This window comes from Egretta garzetta, unplaced genomic scaffold (genome assembly GCF_000687185.1).
Source record: "Egretta garzetta isolate BGI_Z169 unplaced genomic scaffold, ASM68718v1 scaffold732, whole genome shotgun sequence".
In the NCBI taxonomy this organism is placed as follows: domain Eukaryota; kingdom Metazoa; phylum Chordata; class Aves; order Pelecaniformes; family Ardeidae; genus Egretta; species Egretta garzetta.
Genome location: NW_009259029.1, coordinates 778,759 through 794,523, shown reverse-complemented (window position 1 = coordinate 794,523; position 15,765 = coordinate 778,759). Strand labels below are relative to the sequence as shown.

The window sequence follows — 15,765 nt, the reverse complement described above, 5'->3', positions numbered from 1 at the left end:
CCCTCCCCATTAAAAATACACCATCTCCTATTATCCTGGTTTCGACAAGAATGTCGTTGACTCACAGGCAGGCAAGAGCCATTTAAAAAATCCAAGAAATGAAACTACAAGATGGGTCGAGTGGTTCAAGCGGAGATTGCTGAATTGTGGGTAATCAAATTGTAAGCACCAGTTTTACGTTAAGGTTTGTTTGTTTTATCTTCGTATGTGTTGTTGAATCTTTGATTTTTTTTTTTTTTTTTTTTTCTTTTTTTTTTTTTGGCAACTCTGCCAAAGACTTCACGGGCATCATTCCCCTTTCCATTCCCAGTGAGGACCAGAGGAAGAGTGCCCAGCGTTGTCAGTCCTTTACTGCTCTTCACTGGCATTTTCCTTTTTCGGCAAATATATACTGTAGACGCATATAGATATGGAAAGATTTTTTTCGGTTGCTTTGTTTTACACCTGGTTGTCCTTCCGTATTCTGGAAAAAACCATGACAGGACACAGGAGTAACAAGAGAAAGCTTCTTGGCAGAGCTTCAAGACGAAGACGAACAGACAGTAGAACTCCAGCTCAAAGATGAATGCTACAGGGGAGGTTCCTCTTCCATGGGTTCATCATCGGGTCTGAGCAGGATGGGAAGTGGGGGAAGAGAGAAAAGACAGTTGAGCATGACAGAGTTGGAAAATTTGTGGTGCTCACAAGTCTCACACCTTACATTCCCGTCACCTTCCCACCCAGGCTGTTGTGCTCAGCTGGCTCACCTGGAATTAAAACTTGTCACCAAAAAGGTTTTCACTTGTGCAATGCTACCATTTTTTGCAGCAAAATCAATTTCCTCTTGTGGTCTAAAACCATGTTCGGCTCCAGTTGGAGCAGAGGGGTGAGACATAGAGTGCACCATACTAAGGTCATGCATGGTGTTCATGGCTGTACTCCTGCAGCCCAAGAGGGCATTAGAGAACCCATGGAGGACAGGAGGTGCGGGAACTGTGCGTGCAATGGTTAAAAGGAGAGGATTAACCCAGAAGGCTGCTCACCACAGCTCTTCCTGCCTGGGCAGACACTGAGATGTGATGATAAATGGGAAGGAAAGCAACTCACCTCTTCTCAGCTGGCTTCACGCCTACTGACAGAGATGCCATGGCTGTTACTGTCTCTGCCTCCTCGTTCTCGCACTTCTGGGCCTCAACCAGGGAGTACCCCACTGTGGAGGCATAACGCTGGAGTGAATGCCAATACTTGCCTAGGGAGAGAAGAGGCAGTTAGGGCACCTGCACCATAATGGGTCCAGCACCACACTCCCGCTTTCCCAAGCTCAACAGATGGCTGAGACCTGCCTGGGGAAGGCTCATCATGCCTATGCAACATGCAACCTTGATCCACACTCCCTCCCACTTCAGGGACCATCTTGAGGTCCCAGGGCTGTGGAGGAAGCCACAGGTGGAAGTGGGTTACTGGAAACACATGCCAAAGGAGCCCTGGCGTGCAAGGTGGGGCCAGAAAGACCCACTCCTGTGAGCTATATGCCATGCTATGGTATTAATAAATGGAGCTGCAGTGCTGCTGTACCTTGAAGAGCTAGGTTTTAAATCCAAAAGGTATTGAAAGCAATAAACATGCAACTGCACATCCCTTAAGGACACCTCGGATGTCAAACCAGAGCTGAATCACTGTCTGGCAATGAAAGATGCTCTTCTCCCTTGGCTAGGGAAGAAAGGTGGGAGGCAGAAACTGGATTTTTAAAAGGACAATTGTACAGGGGGTGCTGGAGGTGAGGATCCAGGCTGCACAGAGGTGTACAGTATCCTTCTGCCTTGATGGAAAGGGGCACTTAGGGCTCAAAAAAACCCCTGACATTTCCTTTTTCACTTCAAAACCCTCAGAAACTTTTAGACCTAAGGAAAAATATGTGAGAGGCAAGGATGCAGTCCAGGTTTGGACTGGACATCCACATGCAGTTGCTAACTGCCACATTCTTTTTGTAGGCAAATCACCCAAGACTAAAGAAGTCTAAGTTGTATTTATTTTGTATGTCGGCAGTTTGCCACCCTTTTTCAGTGGAAAGAGCGCAGAGAAGGCTTCAGAGTGAGAGAACAAAAGATGTTCTCTTGCCTCCTAGGCAGGACACACCAAATTTGCTGGTACCCAAGAAACCACAGCAAAAAGGCTGAAAGCAAGAACCTGTACAGTGAGGCCAGCAGATGGGGAGGAGGGACTTGTTTTCAAACATTTTTGCTTCTCCTGTGTTGGGCAGCATATCTGACGGTCTTATTCAAAGCCCCTTTTAATTTGCTGTGCTCATTTAAAAAAAAAAATAAAAAAATCACTGGCTGGCTCAAGGTGCTGCTGAGGTGACACACCAGTGCTGAGCGAGTGCAGAGCAGCTTCTGGAAATGGAATTCAGAAATTTGTAAAGCCACCAAGCATTTTTCAGGGGGAAAAAAAAATGCTTTGGTGTCTTTTAAGCTCCATTTTTGCCCTATAAAATGGAGACTAGCCCCCTCCAGTTTTAGACCACAAATGTTTGAAGCAGGAAGATGTCAGGACCTAGTGGTGGGATTCACATGTTACTCAGGCTCTTTCACTCCATCCCCCAAGAATGTCCCCAGGAAAGCTTCAAGCACAATGATTTTAACCTCCCCAGCTAAATAAACATACAATATTAGCATCTGCATGCAATACTCTGTTTAACTTTAACCCCTATCTATCCTTGGTTAACGTATGCCACAACACGCAACATGATTTCTATTAATTGGAGATACCTGAATTGCTTTTGAAGAGATAAGGGCACACTCTAAGTGCAGCACAGCCTGTCCTTTACAGAGATTTTAAAGGTTGTAATGCTAATTCCTCCTCAAGCACCAAAGCATTTCCCCAATGGACCATTCCCCATGTATCACTTGATCCATTAAGACAAGCTTGTGGCTGCACAAATCCAGTTCGCTGTGCAGTGGCCACCCATGAACTAGGACGAGGGAACATGGAGTTGCCAGGATGATGGAGAACCAGTGGGGTGCATGGGGCTATACTCACTATGTATCTCGATCACTTTCTCCATTGAATGCACCGCATTAGCATTTGCTCTCTGCTGGAAAACCTTTTCTGGAAGAGGATCAAGCTGGAAAGAGAGAACACCACCAAAGAAATGTTATCTCATGTTGGAGACCAGGCGTTAAGAGTGATTTAGCAAGTGGCTCTGCAGTATCAAGCCTCCACCCCACTCCCCCGATGAAGAGGCCCTATTACACAGACCAGAAAAGTAAGGCAAATGATGTTGGCTGCTTTTACAAAGGATCTTTTAAAACTCTTTCTTGGATCTACCTTTTTGCAAAGTTTTCACTATTAAAACAATGTGCAAATAAAAGGGACTTAAAAATACGATAACAGCCACACTTCTGGTTTTCTTCTAAAGAAATAAAAGGGGTAGCTTTTTGATTCTTCTAAATGCCTAATTCAATGTTTTTATTAACTCTTAACTGAAAAAATATGTACCTGAAGAGTAAATAGCCTAATTTTGGTACAGGGAAACAGGAAAACACTGTTTTAAAGCCACTCAGCATGACTATAACTTCAGTCACTATCGATGCCTCCTACCACCTAGTCTTGCCAGAGCAGAGCATTAGATCTGTATGTTTATTTTTAAAAAAAAAAATTTCCTTGAAGTTACCAGTAAAGCTTATAATTGGGTATTAAAATTTAGGCTTTTTGATGTGGTTTCTTTCATTTGTTCTTTATACAAAAAGGCGACAATAAGAACGTGCTGCTGGTATTGAGCTTTTAAGTTGAAAGATGACACAGAAGGCCTCCCCAAAACGTTCACTGTAAATGCACATAACAAGCAGGTATCTTTCTGGGCTTCGTTGCTTTTATGCTGTAAATGCCAGTGGCACGTAGACCATTTCTGGTTTGCTCTAACATACATCCCACCCTCCCAACAGCACGTAGACCATTTCTGGTTTGCTCTAACATACATCCCACTCTCCTGATGGCAGCGCTGCCTTTTTTACCAACTGTTAACAACAATAAAATATCAAAGCACTAAGAACAATTTACTTAACAAGGAACATGGCACAGTAACAGTATCTGCATTTTGCTAGAGAGAGATGAATTAGGAAATGCCACTCTAAAGAAGCTCCTCTAAGTCCTTCTCCAGTTACCCCTCGAAGTTCATCTCCAGTTACACTGGAGCAAAGCTTTGTGGTGTGGATCTACCTCTAAAAGCCTGTATATGAAACCCGTATGAGCACTACGATGCTGATGGAGTTGTTTTGCAGGACTGCAATGGCCAAGTGCTGGTTTGGATGCAGTTCCCACCAGCAAACCTGTGTTACCGCCAGGATGGACTACTCCAGCCTGTGGGTGTGCAGTAAGGTGTCCCAGCAAGGAGGTGGTTTTGCCACTGGACCTACATCTCTATTAGAGGTCCCGGAGATCCCAGCTGTACCAGTCAGGGAGCACACACCTCTGCCGACTGAGCAGTGCTGGCTATCAGCAGTATCGCAGATCACTGAGACCATGCTTTGATTGGCACAGCTGTCTTAAATAAAGAAATAAAACTGCTCCTCAGCACTCAAGAGCAAAAAGCTTCTGCAAACCTGAGACTTGCTATATAGAAAACTAAAGCCCAAACTAGGTGCACACACATATTGCTTGTTTTCAGATGCAAGCTCTCCTACCACCCAGGACAGAGTTGCCCCTTTCGTTTTGCAGTTGGGAGGTTACAAAACTACCAGGGGATGCAGTTTACCTTTGCATCAGCATGGACAAATGCACCTATGGTGACTGACGGACAAAAACTCCAGAGCTCCCTTCTGCAACAAAGGACAATGCTTTTCCCTTTTCTTTTTAGAGGCATGAAAGCGCTCCGGCAGCCAGGGCAGGGGAAAGGAGTGAGAATGAGAAGAGGGGGAGGGCAAGAGAAATGTCCTCTCCTTGCTTGATGGTGTTTCCTCCTATTTTCTTGGAGATAGTTTCCTCTCACCTGATAGAAAGCTCTGCCCATATCCATCCTAGCCCCAGCAGCCTTTGGTCAGCACAGAAAAAGAGAAATTAGATCAGGATGCTGAAAACCGCATCCTTCTTTGTGGTGTTTTTTACCCTGCTCGTCTGGGAGGTGGGTGCTGCAGAGCAGCAAGCTGGGGCCCTTCTGGTGGCAGAAAACATCAGTAAAAATGAGCCTTGAACCCGCTCCTCCGTCAAGACCACAGGGGTCGCATACCCTGGCAAAGTCCGTTCTGCAGCGAGAGCATACGTGTGCTCCCCCAGAGGAAGGCACCCGCCAGCACTGCTGGAGGGTTGTTTTAGTTTTTGTTTGCTTTCCTTTAAAAAAGGAAGAGTAGAACACCTTCTTTGATTGGGTTACTTCTCTCACCTTGAGACGACTGTCCTCTGAAAAGCTGAAACTGTCCCCTTTTCCCTTTATGAAGTTATTAAACATCTTATTGTTGTAGCTACAATGCTTGATTTGATTCCCACTCAGCAAGAAACTTGGGCTCAAAATCAACCCACAGTTATTGTTAGTTTATTGTTTCTTTTTTTCCTGAAGAGCCAGTGAAGACCCTGAGATACATTTGTGTGGCTCCTCTGACAGCAGGCAGGAGTTAGGGCTGCCTCCCTCTGCGGCACCAGCATGCCTCCCCAGGAAAGGAGACAGATCTGGAGCAGAGATCTTTCAATTTATTAAAAAAAAAAAAAAATAAGAAAAAATAATGCAAAATTATTAAAAGGTCTTCCAGGGGAAGGAGATGGGGTTATTTGCTTTCAACAGATGACACTGGGGAGAATATTGGTTTCCTCTGGCACAGCAGGGATGTCTGCTTGGTAGGTAAGGATGCCCCAGCAGAGCAGCTCTACTTGGCTCACGTACATGGTTAATGGCTTTGATTAGACTCACGTGAGCTCAAGACATCTCACAATCAACTAGATACGCAAGAAAAGCTTTCTGCAGATCTGATGCTTTCCAAGCCCATCTTTTTTTTCTTTCTTCGAACATAAATTTGTCATAGACCTCCAAGGTTGGGTATCCAAAACAAGAGATGTCCCCAGGTGTTAACTATGTCTGAAAATGCTGGTCAAGGCATTCCTATCCAGGAATACTCCCCAGCAAAGAAGCAGCCACAGTTTAATAGTTAAAAAAAAAAAAAAAAATCTATGGCAAGGTTTAACTGCAACTTCTGTTCAAAGCCAAGAGAAGCTCCAGCCAAGAGATCTGCTCTTGAGACCACATGGCAGCCATTTGATAGGTACTTCATGAGGACTAGAAATTGCTCTGTTCCAGATTTAATAATTACGGATTGCACTTTTTTATAAAATCTCCACTCCAAAAATAATTTTGGCCCAAACCAGGTTCTGTGTGACATTAAGTGAAGGCAAAAGCAATTCCTGGACAAATCTTTAAGTAAGAGCTTTCTAACGCCTCTTGGTTGATATTGATAGAAAGCACGCAACATCAGGCAGCCCGTCCACATGTGTGAATCATTTCCATTGCACGCTCCTCCTCCCGAAATAATGCTCAGGGACAACAGCCTCACCCACCGCTCTCCTGGAAAAGCAAGGAAATACCTCTGGGCATTAGGCAAAGGTTTTAAAGCAACTACTTATTATCACCTTCTTGTTTATTCGGGATGTCTGGAGTCACACAGCGGACACACCTCCGCTACTTCTGTGTGAAAAATGACAAAGCATTTGTAGCAGCAACAGGCAGACAGCGCTGTGAGTGCTGCTGAGCTCCAAGATCACATAACCATGTATCCCAGCACGTATCTCCCATCTCTCTCCCTGCTGTTTGCAGCTCCAGTGGCACAGGGGCTCCACACCCTGCTCCAGGCACGGTGCTGGCACGTGTCCTAGCCTGGGGCAGTGTACGCTACTGATGCTCCCGTGCTTAAATAGCAGCATCGCTCCCTGGGAGCAGACAGTTCATGAACAGCATTTGCCATGGGGCAGAAGTTGGTTTGAAGGGTAAAGGCTGGTGATTACCCACGATGGAGTTGAGCAGGTCTGCACGGTTGCTACCTCCTCGACCTCCAGTGCTGCTGGCACACTGCTGTCAGGGGCTGCTTTAAGTAATGGGAGAGGAACAGTGGCTTACTGGTCTAAATTATCATTATCAGGTCTTCCCCGCATTATGCCTGCCTTCAATTTTTCAAAAGTTGTGTTAGTTTTGCACAACTAAATTTTTAGCTAAAGCAATGTACATCCATTTTCAAGCATCCTCGTCCGGCACTAACTCATTTCACATTAAAATAATCTGCAGTAAAACTAAAGCTCTGTTTTAATTTCCTGGACAGTTGGGAACAAGCTGGCTCTTGCCTTTGCATAACGCTTTTTCCAAAGCAGGAGTTTTGATCTCTGCCGGTGAACGCAGACACTTTGGGGACTGGCACTGTTCCCCTCATTTCCTACCATTTCCCCATGTAACTCTGGCCCCGCTCTTCAGCCAGCAAACCTCCCTGCAGCCTGTCGCCGGCCGCAGCTGGCTGTCTATGTGCATGCATGCAAAATTGTCTAGCACGCTGTATATCAAACTTCATCAAAGGGCCATGGGACAAAGCAACAGCAGTTCCCTCCAACTTCCTCGCATTAAAAGGTTTTTATAAAAGACCTTGATAAAACTAGTGTTTCCTGCTTTTTGATGTGCGGGTAAGTCGGAGAACATTATCATGATATCTGTGCAGCCTTAAAGCCCACCTAGGAAAAGTAAGAACAGGTCCATCTTTAAGTATTTTAAAGCACTTTATAACTGTCCTGATTCCATGATTTAAAAAAAAAAAATGTCTTTTTACCTTTAAGGACCAATATTCACTCTGCTAAATGAATCACTCTGGCAGCTGACAACATCCAAGCTATCGTGAGCGCTAAAATCTCCCCGAAGCCTTGCACTTCCAAACACATTTGTGGCTCGGATCAAGCGCTTATTTATTGCACGCAGATCCTCACACCACATTGTGGTCACCCGCCTGTATCGTAGGAGCATGTTAAGCAAGAGGAATGACATCCTTCATGCGTCATTTCCTCTGTCTCCCCTTCAAAGTGCATCCTGCCACTAGAGCCGACTGCACCCAAAGGTGGGTGGCGCTAGCGCAATTGTCTGTGGTGACAACAGTGCCATCATGCTGTCAGCTTAAGACATGGGTGCTGCAATAAAAACTCTATTGCTTCCATGCTGATGTAGCAGCTGGCTCCGGAGTTTTCAGCTGTCCCAAGGACTGAGCACAGGCTGGCATGCTGGATCAGTTACCCATGCTGAGCACCTTACTGAACTGCCTGGCCAAGCACAAGGAGCGGATGCTCTCTGGACACTTGGAGATGGGATGCTGGATGATTGAAGCAGATGCTTTTGATGAATCCCAGCTGTTTTATCTCTTGGACTGGTTACTGAGGTTTCCTCAGGCACTGTCGTCCTTCATGTGGAGTGTGGATACTGCAAGACAGAGCACTTCTACAAAAGGCTGGAAGAGTCAGCAAACATATGCAACTCCATGCAGATCCAAGCTCCCTACTCCAACTACCCAGACTTGAGAAAGGCTCATGGTCACTGAACTGCAGCTGTGAGTCAGAGCGAATCTGCTCATGGTGGCTCACCACCATTCCCCAGCTCCCACCAGAGGCAGACCCAGAGCTGAAATACTGCTTGGCTTCTTCTCTCTGTGGTGCTGCACCTTCAGATGTTGACCACACGTCCTCCCTCAGCTCCTGCACCAAGGGGTTCTTCAGCAAAGGGTGGTGATGAGAGACGCTGGTTGTGCTCTCCACGGCAGGTGAAAGCTTTAGGAGGACTCTCCTTCCTTCACCATCTGACAGGCAGGCAGATCTCTTGCTTTGTGGAAGAGACCACTGCCTTCAGAAGTCTGCTCTACCAGAGGTCATCTCGGGGGCCTCCTCCTGTCCTGTTGCTCTAGCCTTTCAACATTTGCTCATTTCCACAAGAGAGGGCAATCTCTAAGCCAGCCTAAAAAAATTCAAACACACCCAGACAAGCCATTAATGCTGCCCAAGGTTTCACAGCCACACCCAACTTCAAATCGGTGTGGTTGCTTTTCCCCAAGGCTGAAATTTTTAGCTCTATGTAGCCTAAGGAATCACACCATGCTGTTGTTTTAATTTGTGCTATCAGTCCTCAGTGGTGGTTTTGAATAGCTCCATAGCTCCAGAGCCCGTGCTACACTAGGACACCCACAGCAGATACCAAGCGGGGACTGTACCCGGGGCTGCAGGCTGAGCTGCTTCTCTGAGTGAGCTGGAAAATTGATGCAAGGCACTTTTGCAGTCTACTGTGCCCATCCAAGACTCAACTGTTTGGACTGTGGTCATCCTCCATGTGGAGAAAAAGTGTCCAAAAAAGGGGAGTGAACCATAAGGAGGCAGGCTTGACACAAACAAACCAGTTGCTCATACTCAAAAGCCTACAAATTATAGAGAAATATGCTTCTTGAACAGAAATGTATGCAAAGGTACAGACACAGCAGATGCACAAGAGCCCCAGTCTGGGATTTTGTTGCCAATAATTGATTTCTGTTTTTCCTTACCGCCATATTCCTGCAGTGCACAGCCCTAAGCTCCCCGACCCCAAAGACATGTCAAATGCCACCACTCTGAACTTTTTAACTATAAACCACATTGGAAGAAATGTAGGCGTGAGCTGCTCATTCGGTGCCAGCTACAGCGGATGCTAATAGCCAGGCTGCATCAAGGAGGATGGGCACGGGGAGTCTGAACCATTTCTTCCTTAATCCCACTGACACTAAAAGGGGGGGTGGGGTGGGGCAGAGGGGGAGAGGGAAGGCAGAAAAGCTAAAGTCTCTGCCTCTGTAGGAAAATACCCTGGCCTCCCCAGAAACCAAAAACTAGACTTCCTTGGTGCACTTCTCTGCCTTGCTCTTATCTTGCAATCAAACACCCTCGCCTTTCTAGCCAACTTCTGTGTCACAGCAATTTGCAGAAGGTAGAAAATATACAACCAAAACCAAATGTCAAGCAAGCTGCTCAATGCAGCAGGTACAGGCGGCAGCACTAGAGAGGGGATCTGCAAAGAGAAGGGGAGGCTTGGTCAACAACTTCAGGTAGAAATTAAACTAACTGGTTGTTTCTCAAAGACCACAAAGCAAACTATCTGGATAAAGAATAAACCCAAATTCAATTCTTAGCTATTTCAACCCTTATAATATGGATTGCCAAACACAGATAGTTTTTAAACAAATAAAGCATGCAGTCTTTAAATCAACATGTGTCAAAAGGACCCAAAGCAATGACAATGACTGTTTTGGAGGATGAGAAGCCCAAATTCATCCCCAGGACAGGACAACTCCACAAGACGAGGGGGTGGAGGTCGCAATCCCTGGTTTTGCCTGTCTCTGTACCTCATTTCCCAGCAGAGCAGAAACACACGCTTCCGAGGCATCACAAATGGCGGTCAGGTCGTGGCCTCCTTCAAGGGCCAGGACGACGCGGCCCCCGGCCAGGCCCATCAGCTGCTTCGTCAGGTACCCGAAGCCTGTAACGAAGGAAAAGAGGAAATGCAGGATAAGGGCAAAGGTTGCGGCTGGAATCAGGCTCCTGGCAAAGGATCAAAGAATTATAGAAAGGAATTACATCATATTAAAAAACCACAAGGGATCTGAAAGGACTCAACGCATAATATAAGCCAGGTTGGATTTTAATACGCTCGCTGCAGAATCCCAGCCACGGTTCCCTGCTAGACTGGCTCAGCCGTGTGCACTGCGGGACGGATCCGTACCTCCCCCACCAGCACTTTGCTTGAGTTTATCCCAGGTGAGAGGCACTGCCATCTTCCCTGCCACCCCTCAGCGCCCCGAATTGTATATAGCAGCGTGTATCTCCTTTGGAATGAAGGAAAAAAGGTGGAAGGAGGTGGCTTTTTGCCCTGCTTTGGGAGATTCAAAGTCAGAGCAGTCATGGGGAGGCATGGGGGGAGGGAGGCGAGGAAAGGGAAATCAGTAAAATTGCTGCCACAGTGCTTTCAGTTGCGATAGCAGCATCACAGTGCCCCAGAGATATTTGACATCTAGTTCTTAACAGACGTTTCTTCCCGTATATAATATGCTATAAAAATTCCTGGGGCACCCGGGACTTTGATCATATGACACACAATATATTTCTACCCTTTAAACAAAACAGAACCAAGCTGCGAGGATTTAAAAAGCGTGTCCTCAAAGCAACCTTCCCCCTCCAAAAAAAAAAAAAATTCCAAACAAATGAAAATCCAGGGCATTTCAACCCTCCATCCACGCTCCCTGCTTTTTGTTTTGCAGTGACCCCTGCGAGCGCCTTTGCAAATTGGCAAATTAACAGCCAGATAAAAAGATTCAGGGCTGAGCCCATAACTGTTTTGTGAAAGTAGCAGAGCATGGGAAATTCAACAAGAAGGTAAACAAGACCTTCTCATTACAAAGTGTTTCTGGATATCTTAAATAACTTGTCTGTTGTAAATCTATTTCACTTTATTCTTATATAAAGTTTATAGGTTCAGCTACCTTAAAAGGTTCTGAAGTTCACTGTAGAGAATAAGTTTTCTGGCTGAAGCAAACTCTTAAAAAATAATAATAAAATCCTTTTGCAAGAAAAACTGTCTTCTTGATTGACTTGAATAAAACAGTGCCACATAAAACCAGCATAACCAAGGAGGGAGCGGGGGGAAAACATCAGCACATCTCCTGTGCAATGCAAAATATCACAGATCCAAAGCAAAAGGGATGTTCTTGTGGGCCTGTATAATTGCTTCAAAGGTGGAGAACAAAAATATTCAGCTTGAATTTTTACTTAGATATGCTAGAAGAAGAAATGAACTTCTACTAGCATTCAGAGGAGGGTATGCTGTTTATATCTGGCATTACCTCTTTCTAAAATTTTGCATTAAAACAGGCATAATTCTCGAATTCAGCAGCTGTCTTCCACAGAGGTATCAAAGAATGATACCAAATGAATTGGTAACTTCCTTACATAATTTATTTACACTTGAAATCGAAATATGCAATGCTTCAAGAAAACAAAGGCTTCAGCCAGACCAAAATACATGCGGTGCAATGACAAAACACATAAAAGTGCAAAGAAAAAGGCTGAAAAGTTTGCCATTGAAATGAAAGAGCTGAAGATAGACCCCAAATGGTAAAACCTGTACTTTAGTCCCTAGGACAGCAGAAATTTACACAGTTTTGGGTCTTTGCTCTTGTAAATCCACAACTTACATTTTGCTGATAGGTTATATCCTCCAAGAGGTGTGGGATGGCCTTCCACTGCATCGAAACCAGATGACACCAGCACAACATCTGGGGCAAATTCATTGGCAATGGGCATTACTACCGTTCTGCAACAAAAATTTAACAATGGCAGACACATCATTTCGGCTCTTGAACAAACGCAGGAACACTTAAACCATCTTGAACAAACCCATTATAAAACCTCGTACTATTATTCCACGGTAGCAAAGCCCATCTCCTATTTTCTTACAAGGTGTGAGCCTGGATGGCAGATTACCTTGCCCTACCACACAGTACAGTTTTAAAGTCAATCTCTTGTGAGGTCTATTAATTCCTTCATCAACAGGCTCAAGCTTTGCCCAGGGAAATAAGCTGCCATACATTGTGTTTCCCATTTGTGATCATATCTTGCTTTACATACAGAGGACTGAGGGGATAAGGAGAAAATAACGGGCATCTGGCACAGGCTGCAAATCCACCTGGAAAACCTGTCCGCCAGCAACCTCTGTTTGTGGCACTTGTCTCCCTGTTCTTCTTCTAAATATCTTCTTTAGCCTTTGCAGAACCTGCGAAGTTATTTATTTTTCCTTGCTGCACTTCTCATTTGCCATAATGACAGGCTGGGGATGTCACATGGGGCAAAAAGCTTTAATATGCAAATATCCCACCCAAATACACCTCTCCGAACTCTGGTTCCTTGTCCTCTGACATTTTGTTCACTAAAACCAAGATGCTAACTAAGCAAAACTAGAAAGTTAAGCAGAGAGCAAGTAAGGTGATTCTTTGTGTAACAGGTCCAGCACGAACATGGCAAAACTGAAATTACTGTAAAAGTCAACGCAATGGAGCCTCTTAATAAACACAATGCAGACACCCACAATCTTTTCTGATTGAGAAAGCACGTTGCAAGTGCTCTTACATGAACACCTTCTCACGCCTTCTGTTCACGCCAGCGTACCTACGTGCAAGGTCTTGAAAGTTGTTTTGAATTTCTTGATTGGGCACTGAAAACTGCAGGGAATGGTGGAAAAGCAAGGATGTGCACAGAGGGTTGCCCTTTGTATAGAGTAATATTTTCCAAATTGTGTTCTTTTTCCATTACAAATGTGCCCACTGAATCTTGGATGTATCCCTATGGCAACCTGACTGATGCCATCCCTTGCTGGTACTGAAGACGACAGTATTTCCCTGTTTCCCCATCCTAGGAACAGCTACTGGCAAGGTTAACTTTCTAAAGCATGAACTGAAGTTATTCATATGCCAAAGCACAAACCTGTAAATATGTTTGCATACACGAGAACTTCACTTCTATTGAGTACAGTTGTTATGTGATGCTCCAAAAACCAGTAAGAGCCCAGAAAGGGCTGTTTAGTGCTGAGATTGCTCAAGTGCTATCAAGACACCCAAAAAATTCAAGTCGCTTGCTACAATGATGTTAAACAGCCACAAGACACCTTCTAGTGTCGGCAACTTGTGTTAGCTCCAACACCGATCTGAGCTCATGCCATTTTGCTGTTTTAATGGAGTATTAACATCTACCATACAATGAGAGACTTCCAGTGTTGGTCAAAGCCATCAAGCAGTTTCCATCGCCATCACTGAGCAGAGCCCCTACAGGCAGGGACACTGGGCACATCGCAGGTCTGGTCAAGGCACTCAGATATGATGCAGTCCCCATGAAAGCCTTCTAGCTTTTATTTTTTGCCAACTAATGGCTGCAGTAACCTAACAGCCTCCTGCAATCTTCCTGCCTGCCAGTCTCTGAACACAGACATGAAAACCTATGCAAAAAAAGATCTTATTTTCTTTTAATTCTTACAAAATCTGAAAGAGGAATTTTATTTTTTTCGTCAAATGACATGATTGCCATATACATTTTGTCCTTGGGGAGATTATTACATAAGGAAGACAAAATAGCACAGTTTTTGCTGATGACTTTACAGTCGACAAAAATCTGTTTAGTGAAAAACCCACAGACGTTTTAAGTAGAAACCACCTCCTTCACAAAGGACTAAAGCAGCAGTTTTGAAGCAAGTGCATGTGGCAGAGGTTTTTCTTTTTTTTCCTGAGCTTTGAAGTACTGCTGAGCTCTTTCATTTCTAACCAAAGGAAAAAAAAAACCAACTCCCCCCCCCCCCCCCCGCCAAATTATGATACCATGGGACCTGCTAGTACCTCAACTGATGTGCGGGATCACTCCATGCTGGTTGCAGAGCAAGCCCAAACCTGCACCCCCAAGCTGTGTGCACAGTTTGTCAGCACTAAGCAACCCACACAACCCTGAACTGGTAATGTTTTGTTGGCCATGGGACAGCTCATCTGGCTCATGCCCAAGCAGGAACGCACCCGAGGAAGAGGGACAGCGGTGAGCAGCGCATGATGGTGCTGGTGATGCTCGGCTGAAGGTCCCCACGCGGTGACAGCGGTTCAAAGATACCCTCTAGTGGCACAGCCAGCACACAGGCAGCACCAAGAATTAACTGTGAACCCTGTCTATCTAAATTTTAGGAGAGAAGAAGCAGCAGTTGCTGTTTAAAAGTAAATTAATCAGTATTTGACAATAGTTAGAAGAAGCTGTTTTGAGGATGTCCAGAGTTTTCTCCGGTGCAGGACGGGGTGACCTTACAGCTGCAACTGGTCACCCCAGCAAGTATCTTCATTTCTGAGCAATTATTAGCGGTGCTTTGTATGCACAGTAAATTTTTATCAGGTCCCTCATGGTTTTAAGAAACCTGTGTTGCAGGACCCCTGTCTCCTTTGTCCAAGGGGAGCCAGGAGGACAGCCTGCGCTCATGGGATGGATGCTGCATGCCTGTCCTGGACAGAGGCTGCCCAGGAGCTGTGAGTGTTCAGGGAGAACCAGAGGAGAAGTGCAAAACGCCAGGGTGTCAGAATAAATAAGCTAATGATGCTTTCGGTACCTTGGCCATCACAAGCCCATCCAAACTCAAAAGCGTTCTCAAATCCAGGCTTGAACCCTTTCCTTTGCCCACGACTCCTACCCAAACTCTCTCGGGCTGCTTTTTCTTCTTTCTCCTAATTCCAGTATTACACCAGTACTCCAAAGCTGCAGTCCCAACTCTATTTGATGCTCGCCCTGTACAGAAGCAGCTAGATCTTTGGCTATAAACCTTGACCTAGGAGGGACAAAGCCCTCCTGCCTCTCAGCACTCCCTCCCTCATTTTTCCCTTTTTAATTGTTAAAAAAAAAAAAAAAAAAAAAAAAAAAAAAGAGGCTTACATGAAAATTTAAGACACAAGCAAACAAACCACTTTCAAACAATGTGTTTCTCAGATTTCATCTGTGGACAGCATTTCAGGCACATCTAAGCCAGTCTTTTGGGTTTTAATTTTTCTTCTGCATGGATGAAAACAGCCTCTTCGCTCAGATCCACCACAGTCCCCAAGAGAAAGCAACAATTAAACTGCAAACAAACCTATGGCTTTGCCCTGGTGATGATTCTCCAAAAAAGCCAGAAATTTAAATTACTACCAAGAAGGTGAGTAGTTTTGTCTGGAACTGGGTCTTTTAACTAATGTCTAATGTGGCTGTAGCATTAGTCAC

At 45.1% G+C, this 15,765-nt stretch overlaps 1 protein-coding gene across 5 annotated transcripts in view; it reads right to left on the bottom strand.

The window, feature by feature from the left end:
- Positions 1-305: 305 nt before the first annotated feature.
- Positions 306-15,765, bottom strand: part of HDAC4 (histone deacetylase 4) — a 245,483-nt gene continuing 230,023 nt past the window's right edge. For all 5 annotated transcript variants that reach the window (XM_035890270.1, XM_035890273.1, XM_035890272.1 and 2 more), the window contains exons 22-26: positions 12,189-12,307; positions 10,344-10,477; positions 3,019-3,103; positions 1,087-1,228; positions 306-608 (exon numbers count right to left, since the gene is read on the bottom strand). In XM_035890270.1, coding sequence (XP_035746163.1) covers positions 569-608; positions 1,087-1,228; positions 3,019-3,103; positions 10,344-10,477; positions 12,189-12,307 — 520 coding nt within the window. In that variant the 3' untranslated portion in view covers positions 306-568. The remainder of the gene's footprint in view (positions 609-1,086; positions 1,229-3,018; positions 3,104-10,343; positions 10,478-12,188; positions 12,308-15,765) is intronic.